This window comes from Octopus bimaculoides, chromosome 23, assembly GCF_046866305.1.
Source record: "Octopus bimaculoides isolate indiv1 chromosome 23, ASM4686630v1, whole genome shotgun sequence".
Classification (NCBI taxonomy): domain Eukaryota; kingdom Metazoa; phylum Mollusca; class Cephalopoda; order Octopoda; family Octopodidae; genus Octopus; species Octopus bimaculoides.
Window position 1 is genome coordinate 10,975,280 of NC_142950.1, and position 14,969 is coordinate 10,990,248.

Here is a 14,969-nt window from a genome sequence, read left to right on the forward strand (position 1 = left end):
TGTACTTAATTTATCGAACAATAAAAAACAATATAAATTAAACAATGTAAAGCTCCCAATAGGAGAGGCGCTTTAAAGGTCCTCGTGGAAAAACCCACAAAAGCCATGAATATCTGATCTTTTATTTTTACAGGTGTATACTCAGAATTGATCCTTTCACACTGGCCATTCTTCCAACATTCACCCACCTTTCAATAAACTTGCTAGAAGTCAACACTTCCTTATCCACTCTCAATTCATTCTTCAGGTGAAACTTGAAGAAGCTAATGAGGGCTTGGCCAAAGAGGAAAGTGTCTGACTTTAGCCCTTTCAAGCGACTCCACCATACTATCTCTTTCGTTACAGCCACCAGACAAATTAAAAATTGCTTGCCTCTCCCGGCCAAATGGGGGTGGCGAGGCAAACTTCACTATGGATTCAGCTGATAGCCGGGTCTGTCCTACACGCGACAGAAGGTGTTCGACATAAACCCACAGGTCAGCAATGCACGGACACTAGACGAGAGCGTGCAGAACGGTTTCGTCACTCTGCTCGCACCTTGATAATCCTTTCTGCTATGAACACAAGGTATTAATTTTTGTGGGAGGAGGCTAGTCTCAACTAGTATTTATTTTATCGGTAAATTTTCAGATTAACACCCGCACGATTTTCACTAGGGTGTTAGGGTTAGCGTTATTTTTGGGGTTAGGGTTAGGGTTTTAGTGTCAGGGTTAGGGAATTCCGTCCCTAACCGTAACCGTAACCCTAACCCCTAACCGTAACCCTAAAACCCTAACCCTAACACCCTAGTGAAAATCGTGTAGGTGTTAATCTGAAAATTTACCATTTTATCGTCACCGAAAAGATGAAAAGACAAGTGTGGATATAAACGTACAGGCATAGTCAAGTGGTTAGGAAGCCCGCTTTGTATTTACAATCACGTAGTCCCTGAATAAGGTTCGTTTAAAGATGTTGAGCAAAACACCCATGTTTCCAAACGTGAATTATTCAAACCCCAAAGAATTCCTCTCAACACATGGCTATGATGCTCCCCCACTACTTCTGCTCATGATCAGAGATGCACATATCGTCAACCACCAAGAGACATGCTCAACTGGTTAAAGGTCAAACAACTGACAAGCAAATCTGTGGTATTGAGCAGAATATTTGCTGTAGCCCATCTTTTTATACCAAGACAGAACAAGGTACATGTATTATTATTATTATTAGGGCGGCGAGCTGGGAGAATCGTCAGCACGCCGGGCAAAATGCTTAGCGGCATTTCGTCCGTCTTTACGTTCCGAGTTCAAATTCCACCGAGATCGACTTTGCTTTCATCTTTAAGGGGTCGATAAATTAAGTACCAGTGGAACACTGGCGTCGATGTAATCAACTAGTCGCCTCCCCACAAACTTCAAGCCTTGTGGCTTTAGTAGAAAGGACAAGGTGTCTAGCAGCATTCGTTCAGGCTCTTCATTTTCTGAGTTCAAATTCTGGCAGGGCCGACTTTTGCCTTTCATCCTTTCGGGGTCAAGTACTGGGATCGATGTAATCAGTTTGCCTCCTCTTATTAGAATTGCTGGTTTTGTGACAAAATTATAATTATTTGGGCCCAGGTCAGCTCTAAGCCAACAGACTGACGATCAAATAGTGTCCAGAGCAAGACCATTCCGTACATTTTCAGCGATATTTTTTTTCAGTATCTTAGAACTACGCGATCCAATGTGTCTTTTTACTTTAAGACTGTAGTAAGGTATGATTAGAGGGGGATTTGGCCACTATTTCTAGTAGGACGAGAGATCATGCAGTGAATCTGTCTGCATATTTCTTTGTCTGTTCGTTTCTCTATCTCTCTTTCTCTCCTATTCTGTGTTTCTCTTTGAGTCTGTCTGTCTCTCATTTCTCTCTGTCTCTTTCTTTTTATCTCTGTTCCTTTCTTATTCTCTGTATCTTCCTTTCTCTCTTTGTCTCTGCATGTCTGTATCTCTCTCTCTCTCTCTCTCTCTCTCTCTCTCTCTCTCTCTCTCTCTTCCTATATCTCTCCCACTCTCATTCACATTCTTTATGTCTGTGTCTCTTTCTTGCCTTTCTCCCTCTTTCTTTTCTCTCTCACTACTGCCTTCTTTTCCACCACTCTCTTTATCTCGTTTTTCTTACTCTTTCTCTCTGTTTATCTCTTTCCTCCTACCGCTTCCCTGTCTCTGTCTTTCGCCCTCTTTCTTTTTTTCTTTCTCTTTATCTAGTCTATCTCTGTCCCTCTCTCTCAACCAATCAATCATTCAACTGCAAACCGCAGCTTATTGTCACAGTGAGTTATCTCCCCGCTATTTCTCAGACTCAACAAAATGCGCATGCGTATTCTGTCATTATTAGTGCATTAAACACATAAGTAAGACGTGTCATAACCCTGAGACAGGTGACCGGGTCTTAAAAGATGTTTCTCCTTAAATTATGTCTAATTTTCAATTCTTTTTACATGTCGAAGGCCAGCGTACCTCGTCCTCGGGGTGTATCGATAACCAGTAAGTATATTTCTTTATTTACCAAAACATAGCCATATATTTTAACCACCTTATCGTTCCACTTCGCTTAACACCCGGGACCAGATTCAACGGGCACCTTCCTACTTTCTGATCATGTTTTCCCTTCAGAAACTTTTCTTTGTTTTTCTTTCTTTCAACCTGTTATTTTTCTTTATCATTTACATATAAATATTACCTATCATTATATATATATATATATATATATAGCTGAAATTTTCATTTGAGTTTGTTTTACAGGTGTGTTCTAACTTAAACCGGAAAATGTGGTGTTAACGTAATTGTTAAAGAAAATACAGCATAAAGACAATAATTAGTCTTCTTTATCCTCGTTTGTGTGTGTGTATATATATATATATACATACATACACACACATATATATACATATGTATATATAAATCTATGTATATTTCTTTGAAATTAAATTTAACTTGCATCGAAGTTAAATGCTAAATTCCTAGTTTGTATATGTATATGATATGACATATACGAAATATTACATATAATATCTTACAGTTATCTATAATAGTATGAATAAACAAACAGTTGTTTTTCGACCCATCTCGCAACGAATTATTAAATTCCACATCTTTCTCTAGTATCTTACCACAATTTCGGAAAGCCTATGTCCCTATATTTGATGTTCAAAAATTATATCGGATGATTTTTGCTATTAATCCCAAGACGGGTTGATTTGGAAGTTAAAACTAGAAATATATCGGTCGTTCTTCCCACCAGACTAGATTTAAAGTGACTACCACAGCCATATTGGCGGTTTGTATTAATATAATAAATAACCCGTAAACAAGTTATTTTAACGCACTCGCCGTCATCCTCATCGTTTTAACACCCACTTTTGCATACTTGTACGGGTCAGACGGAATTTGTTGAGACAAATTTTCTACAGCCGGATGTGCTTCCTGTCGCCAACCCTCACCTGTTTCCAAGCAAGATGGTACTAAAATAGAGGTCCCGACGCATCTAGGTAACCCTAAAACTACCCCTAACACTAACCCTAACGAGTGTGCACTGTAAAAACATCGATGCATCGGGACATCTGTATTTAAGTAGTGCCAGCTTAGTTACAGGGCATGTTTTTCACAGCAATTGGAAAGAAGGGACACTGCTTGTATGATGATGACGACACTTGTTTACGACATGTATGTATACGACAGGCTTCTTTCAGTTTCCGGCTAGTAGCTGTACTTAGAAGGGTTTGGTCCTCCTGGGATTATAGTAGAAGATACTTATCCAAGGTTATCATTTAGTGTTCGTTTTCCATGCTGACATGGGTTAGACAGTTTGACTTGAACTGGTAAGCCAGAGAGCTGAACCAGGCTCCTGTCTGTTTTGGCTTTGTTCCTACAGCTGGACGCCATCCATTCCACAGAGTATACTGGGTGCCTTTTACTTGTCACTAGCACTGGTTAGGACTGATTTCACTAAGCTTGACGTGTCATCTCAAGCACAGCAAATTGCCAACAGTCTTGGTCACTTGTCCTTGCCTCTGTGAGACTCAACATCCTAAGATCATATTTCACTACTTCATTCCCTGTCTTCCTGGGTCTACCTTTTTCACAGGTTCCTTACACAGAGATCATCACAATGTTGTTATTGTTTTTACATAGGCCCAGGCCCACTTATTTTGAGAGAGAGAGAGTAGGGTCTAGTTTCCTCACTCAGTTCTTGACTGAACTTTGATAAATACCTCAAGTATGGCAAGTAAACTTCATTATTCCTCTTTGCCTTCTTTGTGCCTTCAACTACCTCAGATGAAGAAATAAGGGCACTCTTCTGACAGTGGATCTTGAGCATTTAAGTGTTCCAGAATCCCTCCTCTGCAAGTCTAGATATGGCTGATTAATTCCAGAGAGACATTAACTCTAAAGGGAATGAAAAGCAAAGTTGATTTTGGTAGGACAAGAATTTGAAGTGTAGAGCAAATACCACAAGGCATTCTAGCTGATACTTTCGATCTTTCAATTCACTGCCTTAAAGTTGAGCATAGTGGGGTTTAACCCCTTTACCTTTTTTCTATTAAAACACATTGCTTTTGTTTCAATTCTGAAAGTAATGAATTTAGTAAAATAACTTTCATTATTATTGAGCTGGGATTTGGAACATAAACTAGCACGAAATTTCGATGGAAGCTTTTAATTTAGATCTCATTAAAGTAAGGAATTAATATATTATGGAACCAGGAGTGATCTTGAGGTCAGTTTTGAAACACAAGGGAGCCTCTGTTGAAAGTATTTTTGAAAATAAGAGTGGAAGACATAGAGCGATCTGTGGGACTGTGGTGAGAAAGGCTCTACAGATGTTGGGACTCATAGAGGGGATGCTTTTACGTGCCACCAGCACGAGGGCCAGTCAGGCGGTACTGACAATGGCCATGCTCAAATGAGACTCCTAGCGATTTGCTGTACTTGGAAAGACACGTCAAGCTAAGTAAAAGTGTGGTGCCCTCACTTACAGGGTTGTCCCCTGCAACCCTCTCTAGCTGAGCATCCTTAATCTCATGGGCTTGTAGGGACTGGTGCCTTGTAAAAATCACCTGTGCCATTGCCATGTAAAAGCACCCTGTACACTCTTGTAAAGTGGCTGGCGTTAGGAAAGGCATCCAACCATAGAAACCTTGCCAAAACAGACATGGAGCCTGAACAGCTCTTCAGCTGGTCAGCTCCTGTTTTTTACTTTGCAGCTTCCTTTCAGATTTTGCTGCACCATGTCATATGTTTCCCCAAGAGAAGGTCTTTCTCTCTCAGGTCTTGTTGGGTTTGAACTGTCATTGATGTTTCTGTAACTTTGTTTTTTTGTCTAGGTTGAAATGTTGGCCCTATTTTTAACTTTGAGAAGAGGTGCTCCATATTAGTCTACCTTTTGACTTGTCCAGCATTGGAGGCACTACCAGGAACTTGCACTCTGCTAGCACAGTTCTCAGTCATTGGACTTTGTGGACACAACACACACACTGTGGAGGTTAATTACAGGGATGGTAGGAATGGTGTGTGATAGTCTAGGCAAACATATATAAAAAAATTCATTCAATCAACAGTAATCTTTGCTTTAACCCCCATCTCCAATTGTGTGGGCCTTGTACCAGTATCAAAAATCATTCTTTTACTTTGTGTATATTCATCTCCCCCCCACTGTGTCTATATATAAATAAAATGTTTTTTGTTTATTTTTTTTTTCAGTGGCTTCCTTCTATGCAGGACAATCTGAAAATTTCAGTTGCCTTGACAACTCATTGGTTGTTCCATTCAATTATGTTAATGATGATTATTGTGATTGCCCTGATGGCTCTGATGAACCAGGTAAGCAACTTCTTGGAAGTTTTTTTTTTATTTTTTTAATTTTTTTTTACTTCACTATGTGAGTTAGCATTTGATAAGAAGTAAGTTAAGTAACTTCGAGGTAAACTAGACATTTAGGAATATGGTCTTAGCTGTTATGAATCATCTGAAAGGTAAGTTTAACTATCTTGGATAGTGTAATTGATAAGCTTATCTTAACTTACTGGCAATAGCTAATATGTAAATGCTGCTTGTAACATTTCAGAAAAACTGTTCATTTAATTTCTTTTATCAGGTACTGCTGCATGTATAAATGGTAAATTTCATTGCACCAATGCAGGTTATATTCCAAATTACATTCCGTCTTCAAGAGTTAATGATGGTTTCTGTGGTAGGTTTTTCTTTTTCTGTTTTCATATTTACAAAGCCAAACCATTCTATAAATATTGACAAAAAAATATTTCCCAGAGTGTTTTTTTTCTTCTTCTCTCTCTTCCTATTCTTTCTCTCCTGCTTTCTACTCTTTCTTTATCTCCTCCTCCCTTGTGAGTAGAAAGACACAAGGGACCTGATCCAAATGCTTGTAATGGTGAACTCTCCTGAAGACTTCCAAGGGAGGTGGTGCTGTTAAACTAGCAGACAGATAAAATCTACTGTACCAAAAGATTTACTCTCCACCAGCTTCACTTACAGGCCTTGGGGCAACATGAGGATATCCTAAGGAACATATATTTAAGGCACCTTGAGGGACTAAGCCACAAAACATGGTTGAGAAGCAATCTAAACTATCTAGCGATACTTTTCCTCTCTACATTCTAAGTTTTGATTCTGTTTTCCACTTGGGGTCAGTGAAATAAGACATGTTCTAGTGTTAAAGGGTCAATACAAATTAAGATTAGAAACGTTAGCATGCCGGATGAAATGCTTGACGGTATTTCGCCTGTCTTGACGTTCTGAGTTCAAATTCTGCTGAGGTCAACTTTGCCTTTCATCCTTTCGGGGTCGATAAATGAAGTACCGTTTTCGTCCTGGGGTTGATTTAATCGACTAGTCTCCTCCCCCAAAATTTCGGGCCTTGTGCCTAGAATAAATAAAAAAAAAAAAAAATCCTTTACAATTGTTGGCTCTTGTCTCAGTGTAAGAAAGCCTTGTTCTTGAGATTTGATCCAGCAAACCAATGATGACCAAAAACCTTTAACTCGTGACCAAAGATTCCCTAATTGGAACTACATTATCTAATGCATCCATATTTCTAAAGGTTGTAAATAGAGAGATATTTGGCTTCAATTCTACCAGGTTGAGTGGTCAATGTGTCAGCTACCTGATTGACTAAAAATTTAGTTAGGATGAGATAGCGGAGTGGGTGGGGTTTGTGCGGGTCACTTCCTATGTTACAATTTAGCTAACGTACCAGTGTTAAGTGGGATGAGTACCTTGGACACTTAGGATCATTTTTCTTTTAGATAGATTTTTTAACGCTATTGTTATCTAAAGATGTTTATCTTTTTAATCAGATTGCTGTGATGGAACTGATGAATACTCAGAAATCATCTCTTGTCCTAATAAATGCATGTAAGTTGTATTGTTGTTTCATTGTCTTTCATATTGCTTCTTTGTCAGTCTTAATTGTTTTTCTCATTTCTCTTTCTGCCTTTTGTTATAACATCACATAAAAGCACCCAGGCCACACCACTATAAAGTGGTTGGTATTTGTGTCTGCAGCTGGATGCCCTTCATAAGTTTAGCTCTTCTGCTTGCCAGCTCTGGTCAAACCATGCAACCCATACCAGCATGGAAAATGGACGTTAAATGATGATGACATACACACATATCTCGTTTTAATATTTGCTTTTCCATGCTTGCATGTGTTGAATGGAACTTGTTCAGGCAGATTTTCTTTGACTGGATGTCCATCTTGTTACCAACCCTCCCCTGTTTCCAAATAAGGTAATTCCCCCGGCCCAGGAATGTTTTTGAAGAATCTTGGAAATGAATGATATTCTTTTCCAACAATCACAAGACAAGACCAGCCTAAACATTGCCCACACACATTATTGATGCCATATATATTGTATTTTATGTGTTCCTTAGCAGTGGGATACTGCCAGGGGGAATGTCTCTTTAAGATGAGTGCTGAAAAACACTGAATACCCAAACCAGGTGAGACAACTCAAACTGTAAATGTTCGAGAACAGTGGATATCGATATATACACACACGCACAGAGCATCAAACTAATACACTGTTTGTTTTTTGTACAATTTTGAACTATATATATATATATATATATATATTTTGTTGGCACTCCGTCGCTTACGACGTCGAGGGTTCCAGTTGATCCGATCAACGGAACAGCTTGCTCGTGAAATTAACGTGCAAGTGGCTGAGCACTCCACAAACTCGTATACCCTTAATGTAGTTCTCGGGGATATTCAGTGTGACAAGGCTGACCCTTTGAATTACAGGCACAACAGAAACAGGAAGTAAGAGTGAGAAAGTTTTGATGGAAGAGTACAGCAGGGTTCGCCACCATCCCCTGCCGGAGCCTTGTGGAACTTTAGGTGTTTTCGTTCAATAAACACTCGCAACGCCCGGTCTAGGAATCGAAACCGCGATCCTATTATCGCGAGTCCGCTGCCCTAACCACTGGGCCATTGAGAGAGAGAGAGAGAGACACACACATACAGAAAATAAGCGCCTTTCAGTTGCTGTCTACCAAATCCACTTGCAAGACTGTGGTTTACCTGGGTCTACAATAGAAGACACTTAACCAAGGTAACATGCAGTGGGATTGAACCCCAAGCCATATGGTTAGGAAGCTAACTTCTTCACCACACAACCATGGCCCATGTGAGTTAAGGTGTAAGAAAACAGTACAGGTAAAGAAGATTTTCCAGGAAATTGCCAAATCTAGAAAGGAAGGACTGGCAAATGTGATTAGTAACTTGATAACGAGAAAAGGAATGAGTAGAGAAGATCTGTGTGTCTCTGGTGGTAGTGGCCCCTAATATTACTGAGATTTGGCTGCTATTACTAGCATTTCAAATGACCATGTAGAGGCTTTCTTGTTGGTTTATGTACTTTGTAGTCACAAAGAAAAATCTTTGTCCAGGACTGAAACTTACTGTGCATCTTATTTTAAAACAATTGCAGAGAATTGGGTAAAAAGGCAATGGAAGAACGTATGAAAGTGCATAAGATGCAGATGGAAGGTTTTGCTAAAAAGCAAGAATTCATCAATGAGGGTAAAAAAGCAAAGGAAGAAAAGAAGGTGAGTAGCTTTTTTATCTTTTGTTTCATTCATTAGACTGTGGCCATGCTGGGGCACCACCTTGAAGGGTTTACTTGATCAAACCATCCCCAATACTTATTTAAAGTCAATTTTGCCACACTGCTTTGGGGGATGTAAACATACCAACACCTGTTGACAAGCAGTGGTGGTGGGGGCAAACATATACATACATTATATAAACCCAAAGCTCTTCCACTTTTAACTAAAGTGCTAACGTGTGTTAGTTACAGGCTGAAGAGCTATGTGTATATATGCGCACACACATACACGGCTTTTCAACCTGTGACTAAAATGTCAATGCATGAAACTCTTGGCCCTTGAGTCACTCTGTTGCTTCTGCTAAATATTAATAAAAATATATCACACAGACACACACAATCTCAAAAGTAAACCTGCTATTATTTTTGAAAGATTCATTTCTAGAAACTGTGTCGGTATATGTATATATGTAAAGGAGCACTCTGTCAGTTACGACGAGGGTCCCAGCTGATAGGGTCAATGACGTGCAAGTGGCTGAGTACTCCACAGACATGCATACCTTTAATGTAGTTCTCGGAGAGTCAGCATGACACAGTGTTATAAGGCTGGCCCTTTGAAATACCTTATGATCATGAGCCAAATGCCCTAACCACTAAGCCACCTTCACTATGTGTGTGTGTGTGTATGTATATATATATATATATATATATATAAAACCGTCCAACCCATGCTAGCATGGAAAGCGGACGTTGAACGACGATGTTGATGATATATATGTGTATACACACACACACACATGCACGATGGACTTCCATATTGTGGTTTCTATTCCTGGACTGGGCAATGCATTGTGTTGAGCAAAACACTTCATGTTACTCCTGTCTACTCAACTGATAAAAAATGAGTAATCCTGAAACAGACCAGCGTCCTGCCTGAGAAACGAGCCTTATGCTCCTTACAGTGCCATGTTGTCTAACCAAGCAACCATAGTATGATAGAAATGGATTTATTGTTGTGAGAGGGTGGTGGTGAGTAACATTAGGATGTGGTGGATGTCCGAGAGTTTATCTGAAAAGATGAAAGACAACATCAGCCTCAGCAGAATTTGAACTCAGAACATGAAGCTTGAAATACTGTTTAACATTTTGCCGGAATGCTAATGATTCTGTCAGCTTGCCACCTTGTGTAACGTAAATTAACATGCAATTTTGCTGGAGATGTTTATTTTAGGTAATTTTAAAGCATGAAATATAGAACTGGGGTTGTCTCAGGCAGGTTGGTATCAAAAGGGCTAAATACTGGTTGCAACATATACATTTAACCATTATTTAAATAGTAATCTTTGCCAGTGCCGTTGGACTGGCTCCTGTGCAGGTGGCATGTAAAATACACCATTTTGAGCGTGGCCGTTACCAGTACCGCCTGACTGGCCTTCATGCCGGTGGCACGTAAAAGCACCCACTACACTCTCGTAGTGGTTGGTGTTAGGAAGGGCATCCAACCGTAGAAACTCTGCCAAATCAGATTGGAGCCTGGTGTAGCCATCTGGTTCACCAGTCCTTAGCCAAATTGTTCAACACATGCTAGCATGGAAAACGGACGTTAAATGACGATGATGATAATCTATCCATTATAAAAATAGTTGCAAATGTTGTGTAATGTCTCTCAGTGTATGTCTAAGTAGGTGAATAGAAAAAGCATGGTAATGAAATGACTGAAGATTCTGGGAGAGTGATTGATTAAAATTTCTTTTTGAATTAGTAATATTTTTCGTCTTTTTTTAAAAAATCTCTTTCATATATAGAGCAAACTGATAGAGTTGGAGGCACTGAAAATTGCAGCCGAACAGCACAAGACAGAAATGGAAGGTAATATGTTTAATATTTTTTTAATCACACCTATTACAATATTTTATTTTTGTAGAAATACTCTGAAGTCGACCTTGGCAGAATTTGAACTCAGAACATAAAGCTTGATGAAAGGCTGTAAGCATATTATCGACATGCTAACAATTCTGCAAGCCTTGCCACCTTGTGTAACATAAATATGCAATTCTGATGGAAGGGTTTATTTTAGATAATTTTAAATTGCAAAGTATCATAGAACAGGGGTTGCCTCAGGCAGGTTGGTATCAAAAGGGTTAAATACTGGCTGTGGCATAGACTTTCAACCCTTATTTAAATAATAATTTATCCATTTTTCTAGCATAAATTGAAACATTATTTGCAAAGATAGTTGCAAATGTGTAATGCTACCCAACATTCTTTTGCTTTATTGTTTTCCTGCTCAAAAATAAGTCGGTACACTCTGTAAGGTGCCTGGTGTTAGGAAGAACAGCCAGCAGTAGAAACCATGCCAAAGCAGGCATTGGTGACCAACATGGCTCTACAATTCATGGAACTCTGTCAAACCATCCAGCCCATATTAGTATGGAAAACGGACATTAAATGAAGGTTAATCAACCCAAGACTCGAAGAGATTCAGGTCACTGTCTCTTCCCATTTATTAAGATAAATGAGCTAATTGAAACTAAAAGTTTCATGGTAATTGAAACTCAAAGTATGATTGTAGGACGAGCACAAATGTCTTACTACAGAGGTGAAATTTAGTTGATGGAATTTGGGGAAAGCCATCATATATGTACATGTGCATGTCTGTGTCAATACTTACACATTTAAAACTGGTAGTGTTCTTTCCATCTTATTGTTCCACAGTTTAGCCTCTTAGCATAAAGCTACCTCTCTTGGGAATCCATAGTATTTGCAAGCTGCATGGCAGCCTCACTTGTGCTGGTGACACAAAAAATTTCACTAGTGCCAGCCACTTTATGGTACACGTAAAATGCTTGGTGCTAGGAAGGGCATTCAAGCATAGAAACCATGCCAAAGTGGACAGTGGAACACTAGTCTCTGGGCCTATTGTGTCCTGTCAAACCATTGAACCCATTCCAGTATGAAGCAAGGATGTTAAATGATGATATAGAAGTTTATGAAATAAATACATGGGGTGATATGGTCAACAAAACACTTCAAAAGAGGTGTCCATAGCTGCAAATTGTTGGATACTGTCAAGCCATCCAACCTCTGCTAGGATGGAAGATGGACCTAAAATGATAATGATGTTGTATAGTGGACCCTTTAGTTTTGCTGAGTACTTGGTAACCTCCTTAGTGCTGGTGATTTAATGATGTTCATCCCTTACATTCTGTAAAGTGGTTGGTCCTTCTTAGCACCAGCCACTTGACAGCATGTACTGGATGCTTTTCTCATGCCACTGGCACTACTACTGAGGTTGCCATGTAGCTTGTAAGACTCACAAGACCCAGAAGCGGTGGATGTTGGCTTTACACTAGGAAATGAGGAGTTCCAAATGATAATCACTTCTTCAGGTTCTTGTTTCATTTTACAATTCATATTTTTATATTTTTTGTTTTATTTTTTATTTTATGTCTTCAGCTGAAAAGAATTCAGCAGAAGGTCCTGAAAAATTGGCTAAAGACACACATGAAAAGGCCTGGGAGGGTAAGTTTTTTTTCTTTTCTTTTTTTTTTCCCCATTTGTTTTAGTGGCCCTCCAGTTATAATGATAATGAGTGCACCAGTTGATCTGTCAACTGAACAGCCTACCTCTCAAATTAACATGCCAGTGGCTGAGCACTCCACAGACATGCACACCCTTAAATGTAGTTCTCGGGGAGATTCAGCACGACACTGAATGTAACAAGGTTTGCCCTTTGAAATACAGGTACTTCTCATTTTTGCCTGCTGAGTAGACTGGAGTAGTTTGAAATAATACTTGCTCAAAGACACAAGCTACTGCTTGGAATCGAACTCACAGCCTTACAGTTGTTAGCCAAATACTCTAACCACTAAGCCACATGCCTTCACTATTTCTATTTTAATTTCTAATTGTAAGATGGAGAACAGCTTTGTGTAGCCATAAGGTAACTCTCATTGAACTACCTTATTTCTGTAACTTAGCGGTTCAACAAAAGAGGGGTTTAGCTGATTTGTTCAACTAAATTCTTCAAGGCAGTACCTCGGCATAGCTATTTAATGACTGGAACAGATTAAATGAGCCATCCAGGACTACATTGTTTAATTTATCCTTCCTTTTTCTTTTAATATGGTGTGATTTTGAGAAGTGTTTTTGCTGCTATTTCTAGCAAGTCAAGTGACTAAATTTAGCGTTATTAGTATGGTTGTGAAAGAAGGTGAGCATTAAAGACACCATTGAGAATATATGGGTATATAGATGAAAAGCGACTGTATTATGTATGTATGGGTGATGTGGTGACCTAAAAAATGTTCTGACAGAAATGTCAAATATCATCTCAAGATATGGGCATTTAAAAGTGAATTGACCCAGGATGGGGAAGAGTAAGTTGTAGACAGTGATATACCAGGATTCAGAACTGTTAAGTCAGAATTTATCATGGAAAAGATGTTAACCATTTTGTTGCTGTTTTTCAAAGACATACTGCTTCTTTGTTTCATTTATTTTTTAAAAAATAACCAAGATATTTCAGGAGTCTTATTAAACTTAATTTTTCATTTTAAGATAATGTTTGAAATATAATTTTACAAAATTTACATAAAATTTAGAAAGGGAGAGTTTTAATTAGTCTTGACACTGACGTACAATGAGTGTCCTTCTGTGGAAACCTGTCAAGTCATGGGGAAATAATACCTCACTTGGAAACTGGTGAGAATTGGCAACAGGAAGGACATCAAGGTTTTAGAAAATCTACTTCAATGAATTCTGTCTGACCCTTGCTAGCGTTGGAAAGCAGATGTTAAACTTTGACGAGGATATATGTATGTACGTAAGTGTAGGTGTGTATGCTTGTGTTTCTAACCTCGACATTGCATGATCATCATCATTGTTTAACGTCTGCTTTCCATGCTGGCATGGGTTGGATGGTTTGACTGGGGAATGGTGAGCCAGATGGCTGCACTCTGATCTGGCAGTTTCTAAAGGTTTCAAGGTCGTGCTTCATCACCTCATCCCAGATCTTCCTGGGTCTACCTCTTCCACAGTTTCCCTCAACTGCTAGAGTGTGACACTTTTTCACACAGCTATTCTCATCCATTCGCACCACATGACCAGACCAGCGCAGTCGTCTCTCTTGCACACTACAACTGATGCTTCTTAGGTCCTAGGCACTTATACTCTGTTGAGTATGCACACTGACATTATACATCCATGATAGTTGTACATAATTGTCACTATCATGTCCTCAGCTTTGAATCTTTTAAACCCCTTTTAAGTCAACCTACTTCTGTGTTAAAAACATCCTATTTTAAAGTGATCCAAAGTAAACTCTTCCAAAATTTTATGTTAACCCCTTATTTAAACTGACCATATTGGGCCTAAATGGTCTGCTTTACATTGGCACAGGAAGAGTGTCCTGCCGTAGAAATCTGCTTCAATACACTATTCAACTCATGAAGGCATGGAAAGCACAGACATTAAAACGAGGACCATTATATAAACACTCTAAGGTGGCAAGCTGGCCGAAACATTAGCATGCCGGGCAAAATACTTAGCAGTATTTCGTCTATCTTTACGTTCTGAGTTCAAATTCTGCAAGGTCAACTTTGCTTTTCATCTTTTCAGGGTCGATAAATTAAGTACCAGTTATACACTGAGGTTGATGTAATTGACTTAATCCCTTTGTCTGTCCTTGTTTGTCCCCTCCGTTTAGCCCCTTGTGGGCAATAAAGAAACAAGAAACGTTAGCACACCGGGCGAAATGCTTAGCGGTATTTCGTCTGTCTTTACGTTCTGAGTTCAAATTCTGCCAAGGTCGACTTTGCCTTTCATCTTTTGGGGGTTGATAAATTAAGTACCAGTTGCATACTGGGGTCGATCTAATCAACTG

The 14,969-nt window shown here is 39.1% G+C and overlaps 1 protein-coding gene across 2 annotated transcripts in view; it reads left to right on the forward strand.

The window, feature by feature from the left end:
* Positions 1-2,330: 2,330 nt before the first annotated feature.
* LOC106881163 (glucosidase 2 subunit beta) overlaps positions 2,331-14,969 on the forward strand; it is a 43,950-nt gene continuing 31,311 nt past the window's right edge. Inside the window, exons 1-7 of one of the 2 annotated variants that reach the window (XM_014931452.3) lie at positions 2,331-2,501; positions 5,718-5,837; positions 6,112-6,207; positions 7,331-7,388; positions 8,969-9,086; positions 10,891-10,954; positions 12,542-12,607. In XM_014931452.3, coding sequence (XP_014786938.1) covers positions 2,414-2,501; positions 5,718-5,837; positions 6,112-6,207; positions 7,331-7,388; positions 8,969-9,086; positions 10,891-10,954; positions 12,542-12,607 — 610 coding nt within the window. In that variant the 5' untranslated portion in view covers positions 2,331-2,413. The remainder of the gene's footprint in view (positions 2,502-5,717; positions 5,838-6,111; positions 6,208-7,330; positions 7,389-8,968; positions 9,087-10,890; positions 10,955-12,541; positions 12,608-14,969) is intronic. The other variant, XM_014931454.3, reaches the window with a different exon arrangement.